The sequence below is a fragment of the Drosophila eugracilis genome, unplaced genomic scaffold (assembly GCF_018153835.1).
Source record: "Drosophila eugracilis isolate 14026-0451.02 unplaced genomic scaffold, ASM1815383v1 contig_124, whole genome shotgun sequence".
NCBI classification, from domain to species: Eukaryota; Metazoa; Arthropoda; class Insecta; order Diptera; family Drosophilidae; genus Drosophila; species Drosophila eugracilis.
In genome coordinates, this window is record NW_024572029.1 from 1,163,445 (window position 1) to 1,181,006 (window position 17,562).

A 17,562-nucleotide genomic window follows, 5' to 3' on the forward strand; every position below is an offset into this window, starting at 1 on the left:
ATTTAAAGTTTAAAAAAGAAATCAAAACATTGAGTTCCTCTTTTTAAATCTTAAAGAAAACCTCTGAAAATGTCTAAACAAAGTTAGTTTCCCATTCTTAAACATTATTTTCACATTAAAAAAAAGAAAAAAACACAAATGTATAATTTTTATTACCTAAAGTTGTAATTTTGTTTTGTGAAGAGGAAGGAAGGGAGTGGGGAGCACCTCGCCATAAACCTGACATAAAAATTATTTTCAAAGTGATTTTAGTGTCTTTGGAGCTTTTTTTGAGTTCTTCAATTGATTGACGATTGAATTTGGGTCGAGAAAATTTGTAGTTTTGTTTGCCAACTCGGGGAAAACTCTAGAAAACTTTTTAACTTTGCAGGCAGGAGGCAGCCTGCTGACTTGGTGTTCGCTCTCCTTGTAGATTTCCACGATTCCCACTGCGTTTTCTCCGCCATCTCAGTCCAAAAATGAATGAAAACTGTGAGCTGCCGAGGAAGAAGAAAGCGAAAAAAGTTAAAAAAAATTAAAAAGAGGAGGAAAAAAATAAGAAGGAAGAGGAAAACAGCACGAGGAAAATGCCAATAAAAGCGGCGAATAAAGAAATGAAAATCGCATTACAAGGGAAACTAAAGCGGGATGAGAAGCATAGCTTTTCCTCTGCTCTCGGTGATGGTGATGGTGATGCTGCTCCTTGCCCTTGCCCCGTGCACTTTTCCTTCCGAAGCGCCGATAAAGTCGCCGTAACCAACCGGGCTTTCTTTTTCTTTCTTTTCTTCTCATTTTTGTTGTGACAAAAAGATTTCTGTTTCTGGTTTCTTTTTTCCACTTTCTGCTAGGGAATACTCTTTCTTTAGGTTGAAGACTTTTGGGGGAAGTTGACGAGGTTTAGTTGGCCATAAAACTAACTTTAAACATTTTAAGAATAGAAAATAAAGAGGTTTAATGTGTTTTAAAAACATAAATTAAACTGTAAAGCTTAAAAATTGCTAGAAATAAGGTTTAAAATGTTAAGAAAGCAGTTAGTTTGATATTATGTTAGGACATATGAGGACAAAATCCGAGAAGCTAAAGATGATATCAGATGATGAGCTGCGAAATTTGGCCATTGGTTGGATCAATGAAAAACTTGAAAACTTTTTCGAGAAATCTTTCAAGGAACCAATTAGCTTTATAATATACATTTTGTCCTTAAAAATAATTACAATTCTTTCTAATTTAAAGCATAACCCTTACTTGATTAGTTTTACAGGGCATTTCCAATGCAGTTTTCCAAAATGTTCTCCCTACCCCACCCTTGTTTTTCCGCTGGCACACTCACATATCACGAAGGACAACAGCGACATTAGGAGGTTTCAGGATGCCGCCGCCGCCGCCGTCTCCGCTGCCCTTCTGATGATTGGCTGGGTATGGAAAGGGGGTGGTGGCTGGCTGTTTTAGTGTGTTTTTTGAGAGAGGGGAGGAGTGAGTTGGCATTCCTTAGTCGCATTGGGACTGCGGCATGTGCTTCATGTGTCCCCAAAGCCGCGCTGACAAGTTTTTTCCACGACGCTTTACTCGCTGGCTGTTTTTCTTTGCTTCGGCGACACTTTGTTACCCACACTGGTTTTCCACAGTTTTCTTTTTTTTTTCTACTCTTTTTTTTAGTTAGTAGGGGAATCTAGTGGCGTTTTATGTTTTTCATTTTTTATTTTTTAGGTGCCTGGCTTAAAGTTTTGCGCGCTGCGTGAAACTTTTTAGTTGGCTTATATTGCTGCCCTGCATCGAGGTTGGGCGATAGAAACGAGCGCAAATTATGAGATGTCCTTGCTTTTGAATATGCAAGGAGCTTTGCTTTCCCTGTACTTTCCCTGAGCTTTCCCTATTTTCACTTTCACTCTCTCTCTCTATGAGCCGCAGTTTTTTAACGGATTTTTCCAACCGTTTTCCCTCGCATCACCACGGCTGTTTGCCGAGTTGTTTGCTTAGTTTATTGTTGCCATTGTTGCTGCACGTGAGAGGTTGCTGATTGGGACTACTCACTGCTGCGATGCTGCGCTGCTATGCTCCTACACCTGGCAATAACCACCACGGGTGGGTGTAGGGTGGTTGGTGGGCTGGTGGGCTGGCAACTGAGCTGGGACTCTGCGCTGCAGTCGAAATGAAGTGCCAATCAGTGCCGAAAACAGTCACCCACCTGGAGCTCAGGGGGTGGTCGAGGTCGACCTTTCTGCTGCTGCTGCTTCTTATACACACACAAACACACACACACATAGGAAACAGACAGACACAGACACAGACACAGTCTCATAATAACAACAACAACAACTCACAAGTCATTTTGGCAATCTTCTTTAAGGAAAATGAAGGAGGATGGGTGGTGTTTGGGGAAAAAACTGTCTTAAGATTTCCCGGGACTCTCGTGATTAACAATGCTTCGAGTTTGCCTTCTCACAGAGGGGGGGGAGGGGTATAGATATGTATATAGATATCTGATATATCGCTGAAAAGATTTCATGACTGCCATTTACAAGGCATATTTCTTGTTATTATTATTCTTAGTTCAGCATTTTCCGGCTTTTCAGGCTTACAATCTATTCTTTGTAGGCCTTTGTGGGTGTTTGATTTATGAACCTCTTTGTGAACTGGCTAAATCTAAACTTGTTTATTAGTGAAGGTGATTAAGTTAAGTTTTGGTTGGTTTTTAATATATTTTTTAGTCAATTTTCAGATTTAAATTTGCGCTTATTGAGTTTTCTGTTTGATTTTTCTTAAAGATTTTTTAAGCAACCAATTTAAGCTTTAAAAATTGATAAAAAACGAGCTTATTTACTTGGATTTTTCTTGCTATTTTTCCAGCTAAGCAACATAAGCTTGGAAAATTCGAAAATTCGTGCTTATTAAACTGGATTTTTCTTCAGATTTTATTAACTAACCAATCCTCGTAAAGACAATGCTGGAAAATGTCTATAAAAATGCTTAGTTACCTTCATTTTCCCAAAGACTTTTCCACTGTTTATCTTAATTTTTTAAAATATTTTTTAAACTTTCTTCATTAATCTTAAACTTTAAATTCCCTAAAACTTACTTTAGCTTATTTTGCAAACTAAATCAATTTCCATTTAATTTCCTTTCACGTGTTTTGCTTTCGTTTTAATTTGATTTCAAATTTAAAGGCAAATATTTTGCTACCCAGCAGCAGCAGCATCTCCCAATTTACAGATCCCTATTCCACCTCCCCCTCTTCCATGCTCCTCCTCTTCCACCACCACTGCTTCGATGGCATAGAAACCTGACTAATGACACTTCCGTGATGTTGGCCAGAAAATGTTCGCTAAATAAATTGAGCCCTGCAAGCAGCGCAAGGCTAGGCAAGGAGGCGGAGATGGGAGGTGGTAGATAGTGCAAATAATAATCACATTAAATTAGAAAATTCTGCACTCATAATTTTGCTCATTTCTACTCCTGCTGCTGCTGCTGCTGCTGTTGCTGTTGCTGTTGCTGTTTTCTGCTGGATTTTCGCTTCCTGCCAGAGGGCCACGCCTCTTTTGGCAGAGAGAAAATAGGGGCAGGAAAGGGCAGGCCGTGGATGCCAAAAAAGCCAGAGGCATATTTGAAATGGCTGGTAACTGTTTTTATATACAGAAATGCCCCGCCTGCTGCCAGCTGCCTGCTAGCGCTAGCCAGGGTCGAAAATGGGTTGTGGAGATTCAGATTGGGGAAGGGGATCGGACTGGGGGCTTTGGGATTTTGCACCACTTGGGTGGGGTCACTACTTCATTTTCTGGAAAACAGACAACGCGGAATTGGCGGCAGCTGTGCTGGTGCAGTCGAAGTGAATCGAAATCAGAATGGAAATATATTGCAGCAGACAATAATGGCTACAGATTCAGATTCAGCTTCAGCTTCAGATCATCATTATCCCCATCATCATCATCATCATCATCATCTCTTTGGAAGTACAACTGAAAAGCCCACTTCACGATTTTTCCGAAGCAGCGGAAATCATTTTTGGAGCACCATAAATTGCGCTTCGCTATTTTTGATTTTTGTTTTTCGATTTTTAAGCTGAATTGCTGTTTGGGATGAGGAGTTGAGTGGAATGCGAAATCCAACTCGAATCAAAATGCAATCAAATTTATGCATAACAATATTTGGCGAGCTCAAGGACTTACTTGGTGGCAGGCAGACTCTCTCTCTCTCTCTCTGAACTCTTTCTGTTTCTCGATTGGCAAAAAGTATGTGAGTGAGTGAGTTTTCGCCAATTACAGTGGAAAGCGAAACAATTTGCCAGCATTTTTGAGGTTGCCCAACATCAGCTTTTTCCATATATGATTTGTATATTGTATTTGATATGTTAGATATTTCTTAGGATATATATCGTTTATATACTCTGGCGATTAAGTCAGTTTGGTTTTTGTGATATAGATTTTGGTCTAAATCTTCCTCTTTTCCCCTTTCCTTTTCATTATCAGCAGCTTTTTCATATTAAAGAAAGCCATTTCAGGAATGTTCTTTGTCCTGGAAAATATTTGAATTCATTTAGGTTATGAAAAAGCAAAGTGATTTTTAGTTTAAAGTTACTTTTAGTTGGGATATTCATTGGAATATTATTTCATTTTTGTAACTAAAGACAGAGACCTTTGAAATTTATGTTGGCCCTGCTAAATGGGCCAAGGCAATCGCCACGGCCCCCTACCCACCCGCCGATACTTGCATTTCCATTCTCACACATTTCCTTGCCAAATGATTTGGCCAGCCGCCAAACTGCACTATCTGACAACAACAACAATAGCAAAAGGTGCAATTTGCAAGGAGAGAAGGAGGAGTAAGAAGGAGGAAGCAGGGTGTTAGGGTATATCCCTTTATATATAAAGATGATGATGGTAGCAGGTATGGGGTGGCAAGGGGCGGTTTATGTAACAGAATATAGGACAGAAAAAGGGTTCCCAGCCTCCTCGCTTTACCATTTGGCATCCGCCGCATAAAATCAAAATTAATTTGCTAATAATGTTGTCGTAATTATCTAATTGCCATCACAGAGAATGCCCAGAATGCACCACCCCCTCGTCCCCTCTGCCCGTTGATTTCCTGCAAATTGTACAACAAATTCATTAACACAACCGAAAGCCGCACAAAATAATTACAGACTGCGCTCGCTGCGTAATGACTAAAACAAACATACTTAAAACAGCAACTAAAAAAAGTTGTAGAATGAGGGTAGAATGAGGCCTGAAATGATGGCCGAAACATGGCAATTTTTGGGTGATTTTGCAAGAGCATTAAATAGGCCATTTGGATACGATTTGAGGTTTGGCCTGAAGCTAATTACAGATATTATCATTAGTTAAACGCGACTAACTTTAATGTATATTTTAGATATGATAACTTTAAAGTTGGATCGAACTCAGTCAGTAGGCCAGTCTTAAATCTGATTTCAGCCCCCACATTGAGGTGGGTTTGGTTTCCATTTCCCATAACAAAAACAGAACCAAACTGCTGCGCCATCGTTAGTGGGAAATGCATAAAGCAGGCAGCTGGAAACAAATAGTCAGAGGGACTAATATATGTGTCCACCCACTAGAATTTTCAGCAGTTAGTAGAAGTAGAGTTTGGGAACTGGGACTGTAACTGGGACTGGGACTCGAGTAAACTGAATTTTGAAACAAAAGCACAATTAAATGCTTCATCGAAAAGGGGGAAAAGCCAGCTAGAGAGGGGGAGTCCCTTAAAATAATTACAACTGCCAGGGCGTAGAGAATGAATTGACTTCGATGTTGGGAAAGCTCTGCTGCACAGCGAGAAAAAGTAGGTAGTGAAAGGTTTCTATTAGCTGGAAAACTATCTGAGAAGATTTGGGATAAAAATCAGAAAGATATTTTGAGTTTTAACAGCTCACCTTTGATTAACTTTTCCAAGTTTTTGAAGTAAGATTTATCAGATATTTGCTTGTTTTTAACTTTAGAAAGTATAAAAGTATTTGAAATATATTTTTAAATAATATTTTTTATATATTTCATTGGCAATAACCCTCAGTTTTCTCACCGATTCAGATTCCCTTCCATTCAAGTTTATTCTCAATATAAAACCCCTCAAACCTTAGCCAGCTTTTCCCAGTGTATCTTTTCAAGTGCATTCGAAACAGGAAAATATGAAAATGTGTGTAGTGCGTGAAGAGTGGATGAGGAGGGGTACGAGGAGTGTATTATTGGCAGAGGGGGACATCTGCTCTCACTCCGCTCGCTCCATTTGCCAATCATCCCAAAATTTTCGATTCCAATTCGCATTTAAACATGCAAAAGCCAGGCGTGTGCGTCCATGGGTGGTCAGTACATATAGATATATATATGTAGTATGTAGATGCGGGCAGGAGTGGGAGAAAGTCAACAAAATCCCAAATCCCAAATCCTCAATGGCGGAGCCCCTATCCACACACGCACACCATTACCACAGACCACATTCGATGTCAACGTTCCGAAACCGAAAATCCTTTTTCCCGCACCCAAATGCGATGCGCGTTTGTTGATTTGCTCGAGTCGAGCCCCTTACCCCGCCTACCCCGCTATTCCAGCGCGAGTTAAGCGGCGCGTAATTATGGCCAACAGTTAAGAGCCGTCGAGGGGGAGAGGGGGGTGAGATAGCTGGTTGAGGGAGATGGCGATTCACCATAAAACTCAAAGAGCATGCAGGAGCGAAGAGGAGTCGTCCTGGACTTTTCCACTATTCCCACAAAAGGCAGCGTTCTGGCACGATCCTCGAGGCTTAGCAGAAATCCGACACTGGGAAGAATTGTTTATAGTTCTAAGGTTTTTTATTTAAATATTTGATATTAATTAGGGGATTATTCCAAATAAGAAATTGGTAATCTAAACATCATCTACCAGGAAATTTAAACGAACGCATAAAAGTATGCTATAAAAACATATCTCAGTGCACGCTTCGGCCCAGCCACATTCGATTTCAATTTGGCATTTAAATTGTTTATCGCTTGACAGTCTCCGGTGGTTCGTGCGTGTGTCTGGGCATGGCGGGAAGGATGTGCTTTGTGTCCTGTAATCGGGCAGCAGACACATACTCATACCCACACACGCATACACACACACGCAGACACACACACACGCACACACACACACACACACACACACACACACACGCACACACACACACAGAGGCCAACACACAAGAGTCAAATCGATAACTAAGCGCGCAATTAAAAGCCCCCAAAAGTCAGTTGTTGGCGCTGCTCTTTGGAGGCTTCTCGACGCCATTTCACCTGTCGCCAGACGCCGGACTATGTGCTGCCCTCTTACTAACTCTAACTTCTCTTCCTCTTCCGTTTTGTTGTTGCAGGTATCCTGGGTGCGGCACAGGGATATACACCTGCTGACTGTGGGCCGTTACACCTATACCTCTGACCAGCGATTCGAAGCCATGCATTCACCGCACGCCGAGGATTGGACATTACGTATACGCTATGCTCAACGAAAGGATTCTGGAATCTATGAATGTCAGATATCGACCACGCCCCCAATTGGACACTCTGTCTACCTTAATATTGTTGGTGAGTATTCGTTGGTGTTCTATGAAGTTTACTTAAGGTGTATCTGAAAGTTTTGAAAGTTTTTTAAATCTCTAGAGGATGGATTTACCAAATATTAGATTTTGAAAGTGTAACCTTTATAAAAGGTGCCCCGAAACTACATTTTGAAAGCTCATTCTTGGTGTTTTTAATAAGTTAACATTTGAACTTAACTGCTTAGTTTGTCTCAGGTGGAAATTTGGTAAAGTTTTGACATTAAATTGGAGTAAGAAGTAACCTGAAACTTCACTTCAAACACCCATTTACCCTTAGCCATTATAAGCCAAATAGCAAGTGTCATACCTCAGAGAGTTTGTAACTTAAGTCTCAAGCAAGCTGCACATTTGTTTTGCTTGTTTATTAAGATTTTTTTTAGATTGTTTTTAAGGAAATATAACATTTCCCCAAATCAGTGTAACTCGAAAAGCTTGACAAATTCGCCTCTAACAATGGCATTCAAATATGGAATATCAAATTCGATTGAAAGCCTTGTGAGATTCTCTGATGAAAGTCAAAGTATGAATCGAAGAATATATATATATATATATAGGAGTATATGGGATATCCAGTCACCTAGTCAGAAAGTCGCTACAAAAGCAGAAACCGCCTCTCCAAGCCAAAACCACATTTAGTAGCTTGTCCGTCCCCATTATTGTATTAATTCCAATTCCCACTCCCCTTCCTTATCACATCCCAACGCCACACAACTTAATCAAGTCGAGTCGTTATTTCGCTCAGTGTGGTCTCCGAAACGGCTGCCAATTTGTATGCCGTGCACAGAATGGCTACTTTCTCTTTAACTCCCCAACTACCCATCCTCCCTCCCTCCTCCTGTCATACTCAATCTCCATTTCTATCTCCTTCTACACGGCCAGAGAAAAGCCATCTTAACCATCTTGGCCATCCTCTTCCTGGTCCACACAGCGCTTTTAGTTGGCTACGTGTGAGTGATTTGCCAACTACTTTGATGTTTACACTGATATCCAATCTGGTGGCTCAGATACACACCCAGACAGAGAGACAGAGAGGCAGTTAGTCCAACGAATGTTGACCACTTGATGGGGTATCTATTTCCGGGTCTCCGTTTCAGCTACCTTATCCGGACATCCCAACCAACCAACCCCCCTCCCATCCAAACTGGCAACCTCCATAGCATTTCCACTTTGCCGCGCGGTGTTGGTGTTGCGCACATGTTTGTGTCGTTTTATGGCAGCTTTTGCTGTTTGATGGATTCCCCTGGGCACCATTTGCACTTTATGGCTTTTCACAGGCCGCCGCCACCGTTGCTCCTTACACCCCCCTTAGCTCCCATCCCCCAATGAACGCCCAACCAACGTCCAGGGGACGCGTGATGATCTGAGATGGAGGATGTTGTCGGATGTAGGATACCAGATACGAGATGTTGGGTGCTGGTAGCTGGAGAGGAACTGCTGCTGCTGGCCCAAGGTGCTGGTGTGCTTGTGGTGCTGCTGCCTCGGCTCATAAATCACAACTTATGCGGCAAAAAAGGCGGCGATGCCAAGAAAACGTTGCCTTCTTTTGAGGCGCCACAAACTAATGACACGACACACAATATTTTGCGTATTTTAGATTTACTTTGTCATGACCGCAGCTGTGGTTACTGCTGCCGCTTCTGCTGGGTAGAAATGGATGACTTACAGCGAGAGAGAGCGAGGGATCTCTCTGACATATACTTTTCATAAGAGGACACATATTTAGAGGGCAAAAACAGCTAAACTTCCCATTTATATACAGATTTTGCTTGATGTTTTTTGTTGAGTAAATAGAATGATAGGTCTCAGGATTTGATTTGATTTTGTTTTGTGTGATAAAAAAGAGGTTTTGATTGATAGAAAGAGGTTACAGAGGTCCAAGTATGTTGGCCGTATCAGAATCAGAAATCAGTAATTGCCAAAAATTTGATATTTTCTTTGTGTTTTTTCGTTTGTTACTTCAGCAAAAGTTAAAAATTTTAGCCTTGAATGCAGATGCATTTAGAAATGAAAAAACAAGATCAACGAGGCATTAAATTCCACACATTCGACCCAATATTGGCTTAGTTATGAGAAAAATGCTGTAGCTCCGAGGGGAAAATAAGGAGAAATCGGATTTTCAATTTTCTATAAGGGTTGCCCCTCATCTTTTTTTGTGAAAAATGGCACAAACTTTCAATTTTTAGGTGGGAATGCAATTTTGTAGGAAATTTAAATGCGAACTCATAGAGAAATGGCATTTAATGTTTGGATTTTTAGTAGCTTAGTTATGAAGAAAATACTACCAACTTTGGAGGGGAATCGGGGCTAATTTATTTTCGCATTTTCGATAAGGGGTACCATCATCAAAATTTTCAAAAAATTGATCAAATTTGACATTTCAAACTGTGAATGCAGATCGACTAGAAATTTGAAAACAAACTCAACGAGGTATTACATTCCATATTTGGACCATTATTGGCTGAGTTATGGGAAGAATACTTCCACTTTTGGGAGCAAATGGTGGGGATAAATCCACTTTTGCATTTCCGATAAGGGTCATTCTGGTAACATTATATGTTTGAATTTTTATTTATGTTTAAATGCTGTTTTGCTGAAAATTTAAAAACGAATCCAACTTGGTATGGTATTCCTTATTAGGACTATTATTGGCTTAATTATGGGAATAATCCTGTCAGTTTAAGGGGGATAATAGGGATAACCCAAAACTAGCATTTCCGATAAGGGTTAACATCATATTTTATTACTAATAATTTTCAAAAATTAAGATTTTTAGCTGTGAATGCAGTTTTGTTGGGAATTTGATTACAAACTCGTAGAGCTATGACTTTTAATATACCCATAACTTTTAGCCATGTTATGAGCGACTTTTCACAAAGAACCACATTATTTTCTCTCAAAAAAAAAGAATATTGGTGAAAAACGTCTTAAAGAGATTTTAAAAAAAACTATAATTTGCTTTGCACATTTTCTCAGTTTCTTAAATTCCAAATTAAGAATCAATTAGCGTATATTTTCCTCTCGAATTTCCCTAGATACTTGGCAGTCTCTTCCCTCCCTCACCTAACTTTGGGCAGCAACATTTTTGGGCAGTCGTCCCCTCATATATTAGGCTCTTTGTAGATATCAAATTTGAATGTAAAAACATCCCTCGCTGCTGCTGCTGCTGCTGCTGCCTCTTTTCAATGCATAATTTGTTTTATTAATTGTTGGAAAAATTACGAGCAAACTTTGCCAGCGTGGCGAGCGAAAGAAAAGTTTTCATTTTCGGACGATGGTTGAAGAGAGGCCCTCCCTAGCGAGGGAGGGAGCAATGGAGCTTAGACCAGGGCAGGACTCACTCAGGACTCACACTCGGAGTCAGTGTCAGGCCGAAAAGCAAACAAATATGAAAATAAATAATGCAAATTTGTTTATTTTTCACAATGTCACAATATTTGAATAGTAATCAAAGCACACACACAGAGAGAGAGAAGGAAAAGTTGCAAGGGGAGTCGTCGGTTAGGAATAGGAATCAGAATCCAAACCAGAAACGAAATGGTAATGGGTGGAGGCAAGGGGCAAGGACGAAAGATGACAGAACGAAGGGACGAACATGTGTACGGTTGCATGAAGCAGACTATAAACATAAACCAAACCATTATTATAATGTCAACACAAACACACATAATTCCACTTTCAACACTTTGCCTTTGGGGCTCCAGTGGGGTGTACATATATACACACTCGTACTATATATATATATATCTGGGGATATGGATATGGTTAGGTGGGGCTGCAGGGCGTGGGCGTTGGTTGCCAACTGGGGCGTGGCCCTGCCCGCAGTCACGCACAAACACATTTGCGGTTGCTGTGTTTGGCCAGAGAAATCCAGCGAATTTCTGCCCAGGCTCAAGCTCTTATTTGGGGGTTTTAGATTGAAGATCACTCTTGGGGATAGAGCACTGGGGCACTGGGGATTATTTAATTTTGATTTCATTTATGAAAAATGTATAAATAATAATTATTATTCATTAAAGTTGGTAAAAGAAGAGCTGTAGACTGTCTTAGATTCGTCAGATTGCTAAGTAAAATTTAATACATGAGATAAATCATGAAGAATACAGAATTCTTCTTCACATAACAAACTTTCTAATAGTTCAACTTAATAATAACTCCCAATCTATGCTAATTTCTCAAAGTGTACCCCTTGGTATCCTTTAGCAGAATGACTAAACGTTGGCATTCGTCGTTCTTGTTATTCGAAATGCCAGTACGTAAATAAAGTACGTCCGTCGCTGTGTCAGTCAGTCAGTGGCTTCATGACGAAAGCTTCGTGACGAAAGAACCCGAAATATCAGTGGGCAAAGGGGGGGAGTGAGTTTTTAGCAGAGAGGGGGACAACGACGACCGACAGCCGCCGCCATGAAATTGGGCGATTCCAAAGGGGGTGCTCGAGCAATCGCTGGTTAAGTTATTGGTTTTGTGGGGTGCGACATGCGATGTGCTGCGATATGCTATGCTATATGCCAAATGCCAAATAATTCAAGTCAATTTCCTGGACAAGCTCAACGCCAGAAGAAGTTTTATGGCATTACAAGGGGGGGAACAGCAGGCGTCACCAAATAGAGAAAGGATATATCATGAATATGTTGATATATATATAGGAGCAGATGCAGGGAATATGTGTGGTGAGGAAAATGAGAAACTATACTTGAGGGGGAAATTTTAACTTAAATTAAGGTGAAGTAAGAAGTAAAAGGGGAAAAGGGAAATAGGGGAAAAAATATCCCCAAAAAGTAGGCAATAAAAAATTTACTTATGATAAAAGGGAACCATTTTATACCCCTAAAACCACCTCCTTCATGATTAATTTCCAAACCCTACTGACTTTTCCATGTCACTTTCTCTGCCCAACATTTATTTGCCAAAGTGTCGGGCGGAAAAGTGCACCGGAAATATTATTGGAGTGACACAAAAGTCGGGCTTAAACTGTTGACCCGCACACACACGCTTGCTGCCTCTTCTGGACTTGCCACACACCATAATCACAAAACAATTCCATGTGCCGACAGCTCTCAATGATTATCAAATGTGCAATGATTTCTCGACCGACCAAATCGACTCCAATCGAAACGAAACGAAACGAATCGAATCCATCAGAGTTATTCCACAGCCATATATATAATATAATATGTATGGATGAGTGTGTGTGTGTGTGTGTGTGTGTGTGGTGCATGCATATTGAATTTATAATGCACGGCTGATAGATTCTGGCTTTGCATCCTGTCAACTGCAAGCTGTTTGCCAGTACTGGGTGAGGACTGCCTTTTGTCCGATCGGACAGGCGGAGTCAATCAATGGACATGCCCAATTCAACATTTATATATAGGTTGGAAGTGGTGGTTGGGGGCAAGTTCATAAGCCGCTGTACCATGTACGTGCCACCAACCGACGTGGCAGCGGCGGCGCCATCCTCATTGTCCTTTTGCTAACACATTGTTCCAGCGCCAAAAGAGAGAGCGCTTGTTGCGCTTTGCCGGGGGACCAATTTGCCATTCAGCCATTCAGTCATTTCAAATTGGCCCAAATTCCGAACTTAAAGCCTAACTATTTGGCTGAAAGGGAAGGCCAGAAGCAGTCCTAACTTTATAAGACGATTAACAGAGAGGGGGAGAGAGGGAAACCCCCTTAAGACACATGGATTTCCCATCATTTTCGAGTTCCAAATGGGTATCGCTTGGTCGACTTTTAGTTCAGTTTGTTGGCTTGTTCAGAAAGTTGAAATATGTTGACGGTATCATAAAATCGCGCCTCGTAGAACAATGGCGACAACGGCAACAAATTTTATTACCCACAGACAAAGGAGTAAGGGGCTAAGGGGAGGGGGGAAAGAAAACATCAAGGTCGAGGATCCGACCAAAAACTTCGGGACAATTCAATTGAAAAAGCATAAAGGTTTATGAGCGTGTAAGCCTTTGCCTTTCGCCATCGCCATTGCCTTTGCCTTTGCCTTTGCCTTTGCCTTTGCCTTTGCCTTTGCCATTTTTCGATGTTTCAGGTTTTTGGGTCTTTGGAGAAGTGGGTGTAGTTGCTCTCTCTAAGTGGGTGCTTGTGTGTTGTTATAGGCAGCATTACGTTAACCTTTATGGCTCAAACGAAAACCTATAAAAGCCCCAACGAAATGGTGACAGTTTTATGGTTCGGATTAGAGATTTCCAAAGGGGGGCGAAGACGAAGCAAGCTAGAAGAGGGGAGATAGTTTAGCCTTAATTATTCTTCATTATTGGGCTTTATAGTCCGATTTTCCTTCTAAGTTTAGGAGATCTTAGGTAAAGGAATTTCGGTTCTTGAAATAGTAATAGTTGGAATTTTAAGTTAATGTCATTAATACAAGTTTCTTACCTCGATTGGGGACCATTTAGCTTGATTTCCTTGACATATCCTAGCTATCCTACCAGATTGAGTGCTTTAAAATTGATTTGATTAATATAAAAAGTTCAATTGCGTACTAAACTCCACGTTTCCTCGCTTTTTAGTACTCCTTAAAGAGGTTCTAGACATTTTCCCTGATATTTCCACACACACTCTCGTATCGCAAATATCGGTTTGGTTTTCCTTTTTCCAAACAGACATTAAAAATCGGCTTGTAAACAAGCAGGAAAAAGGAGCGCCCCCGAGTGGGTTGGTGGCTGGTCGTGAAGGCGACCTTTTGAGAATCATTTTTCGGGGCACCACCGCATATACACGTTTGATAGGTTTTATTTGTATTTTTATTGAAATTTATTATTTGATTTACATGCCTTTAAGTGACAGGCGGCAGGAGCGAGAGCCACACACGCAGAAACACACGCACACTCAGCCATTTAAATTTCAGGGTTGTTTTTCCTTTCCCAGTTTCCCAATATCTATATATATATATATATGTGTGTGTAGGGGAATTTGGTGTTTGCCTTTTGGCCATAAATCACATTCGAAAGCCCCGGCATAAAAGTTGCAAATTAGGCTCAAATGTTGACATGGCGATTAATCAAAGTGCAAGGCGCAAATGCAGCAACTAATTCGATAAGAGGCAGACGACGAGTGAGTTGGCCTGGCTATGAAATCGAAAGGGGTGGAAGGAGGGGGGAGGGATTCCAAGATACTTGCCCCAGAGGCACCGAGCAAGGAGGAGGGGTGGGGCACATGAATCATTCATAAGCGCCGTTTACACTCCCAAAGACTCTCCAAATTACGTTGATTAATGAGTTGAAGTTGCCTGGCCAGCCCAACCAGCCCAACCAGCCCGCCCAGCCCTTTTGGCCAGCCGGCTAGTGGGGCTCATAGTATCTCTCAGCCATGGCTGGCTGTTTGCAGTTTGGTCACGCACTTGGCACAGGCCAAGGTAACTACAGACGAGGTTGAGATGGTAGCAGCGATAAGTTTTTATGTTAAATAACCCTTTGAGTTCAATCTGATTTCGATTTAAACTTCATTGTTAGTCTAAATTTTTGCACTCTATCTATCATTAATGGTTCTAGTCTTCTTGATTCAAGTTTAAGGATTGCATTTGTAAAATTAATAGAATTTTGGTTGGGATTTTATCACTTATAAATCCCAAAGAAGATTCACTTTCATAATGATCTCCACTGTAGAGTTCTAAAAGTCCGATTCGACTGGTAATTGAGTCGGTGAGTGGCGATGAGGAATGGGGATGGAGATAGGGATGGGCATGAGGATGAGGCAACTAGAGGCACTGGCACTGAAGGAAAACTAAAAATCACCAAAGATAATCCGTTCGGAATGCTCCAAGGAGCCGCCGCATGACCGACCGAGCTGTTATGGCTCGCATGGAATGCTACGGATAGATATCGCTCGCCTCCGCCCCTCCGCTCCCCACCCTATCTTGGCCAAATTAAAAGTAAAAAGGTCATAAATTCCTCTTGGGACACTCTGATGATGGGAATGTGGAGAAAGTGGTAGGCGGCGGTGTGTTTGTTGGCGGGTTATTTGAATGTTCTACCGCATGAATGGCATAAATAATAAACCTGCTGCATACTTCTTGGCGCTACATACATACACACACACACAAACAGCAAACTCAAACGCAAACGCAAAATGCGAAAGCGTTTGATGATTTCCAGCTGCTCCCTCGTGTCGTATGCGTAATATTTGTTTAATATTAACTCGCCGCACGCATACACACACACACACACATACACGATGATGCCACGCCCAGGGCCTACAGACACAGGGCCGCCCACACATAACGCCCACATGTGCCGAATGACCCGCAATTTCCTACGCATCTCCCCCTTCGCCAGCCATGTCCTTTTTGGCATTGTTTTTAAAGGCTCCGGCCAAATTCCATAGGGTTGTGGGTGCCGTTGCCGAACCAGTTTCGGATCAATAAGTTTAATGTGTTGCGAACGGCAAAGTTTAAATTGCCATAAAAGCTGTCGGCCAAAGGTATATATGGTATATATATATATTTAAATATATATATATATATCTGTACAGCATATGAGGTAGAAGGGCAGTCAGGTATTCAGGTATAGAGGGAATAATAAATAAGGATGTGCAAGGGGGGGAGGGAGAGCACGTATTGAAACCAATTGTTTCGTCTGAATGAATATTTTAGGAACATAAAAGTTTGCAGACTCTAGCGGGTGACACTTCAAAATTCAGTAGGAAATATGGCCAACCAGTTGCCTTGAGGTTTAGCGGGGGGTTAATTTTAGGGGGCCTTGAAGGAGGAGGCTTTAGAATTTGATAAGAGATGCCTCGATATCTTTGTTTTATATCACCAAATATGTTTCTTGTTCTATCATTTCTATAAAGTATATCAAATTGTTTATGAAAAATAAATCTTGGACAATCTCCAGTTGGGAGCTGCTGCTAATAGCCATAACCATATGAGATGACTTTGTTGTCTGTCTGTCTTGTTTTTCGGGATTACTAAATTTCCCTCTAAAACGTTTCCATTTCACTAACTTTTCGCTTATGGCACTAACAGCAAGGCAGCGAAGTAGCAAGGCTTTTCCCATCCATGAGAAAACCCATTGAGTTTCGTTTTTTGGTGGCAAGAATCTTCCTTTTTGCGAGTTAAACTTTTTAAGCCAGGAACTCACTCGGTTTATTCGCAGAGTTAACTTTGGAGGCAGCACAGCAGCAGCAGCAGCAATGCACATCAAGTTGACCGAGTATCCTTGCTAGGAGATCAAATCTCTGTGGCAAATGGGTTACAAATGCAATGGGTTAGTGGTAAAGGGGCATGGGGCATGGGGCATGGGGCAAGAGGGCGAAATCACACAGTGCGGAGATAACTGCAAAGCATAAAGAACTTCAAAATGGAGATTGAGAGATACGCTCGAACGTTGCATGGGGAAAATGGAGCATAACCCAAAAAAAGAAGAAAAAAAAAGGAAAATAGATATAAGGGAAAACCTCTAGCAAACCTCCCAACAACCGCCCACTGTCTTGAGAACGAGTGGCAGCCGCCATTTGGCAGTACATAACTTTCACTAACCTTTAGCGGCGTTTTCAGTCAAGAAGAGAGGAGAGCACATTACCGTTAGCCCCGACTACAGTAACTGCAGTTTTACACACACATAGACATAGTCACACAGCTAGATTCTGACACACACACACACACTGATGAAAGTTGTTCAAAAAGCGGAAGCGCTAAAGCAGCCATTTTGCTGCTGCTTCCAGAAAATGGTGTGAAGAGTGATGGGGGAGGGGGCGGAAGGAGAGCGTAGGACGTAAGAGGCAGTAAATGGAGATGGTGAAGCCCAAGAAGAAGAAAGCTGAAGGAGGCAGGCAGCAGGCAGCAGGCAGCAAAGAAATCCCAATTTATTAGCATTGAACAAGGGTAGAGAAGAGCAGAGCAGGAAAGGCTATTTACACAGAGAGAAAAAGGGGATGTGGTCTCCCTCCCTTTACTTACTTTTATTACTGTAACTGTCAGATTATTATTTCCTTTCGTAAGCTATAACATTCTATATAGAAGTCCTTTCTCTCAGTGTACAACAGCATGTAGAAAAGTGCTTGGAGTGGTCGAAA

At 41.4% G+C, this 17,562-nt stretch overlaps 1 protein-coding gene across 2 annotated transcripts in view; it reads left to right on the plus strand.

Annotated features, from left to right (window-relative positions):
• Window positions 1-17,562, plus strand: part of LOC108102991 (zwei Ig domain protein zig-8) — a 158,022-nt gene that overhangs the window by 128,935 nt on the left and 11,525 nt on the right. For both annotated transcript variants that reach the window (XM_041819047.1, XM_041819046.1), the window contains exon 6: window positions 7,318-7,528. In XM_041819047.1, the coding sequence (XP_041674981.1) occupies window positions 7,318-7,528 (211 nt within the window). The remainder of the gene's footprint in view (window positions 1-7,317; window positions 7,529-17,562) is intronic.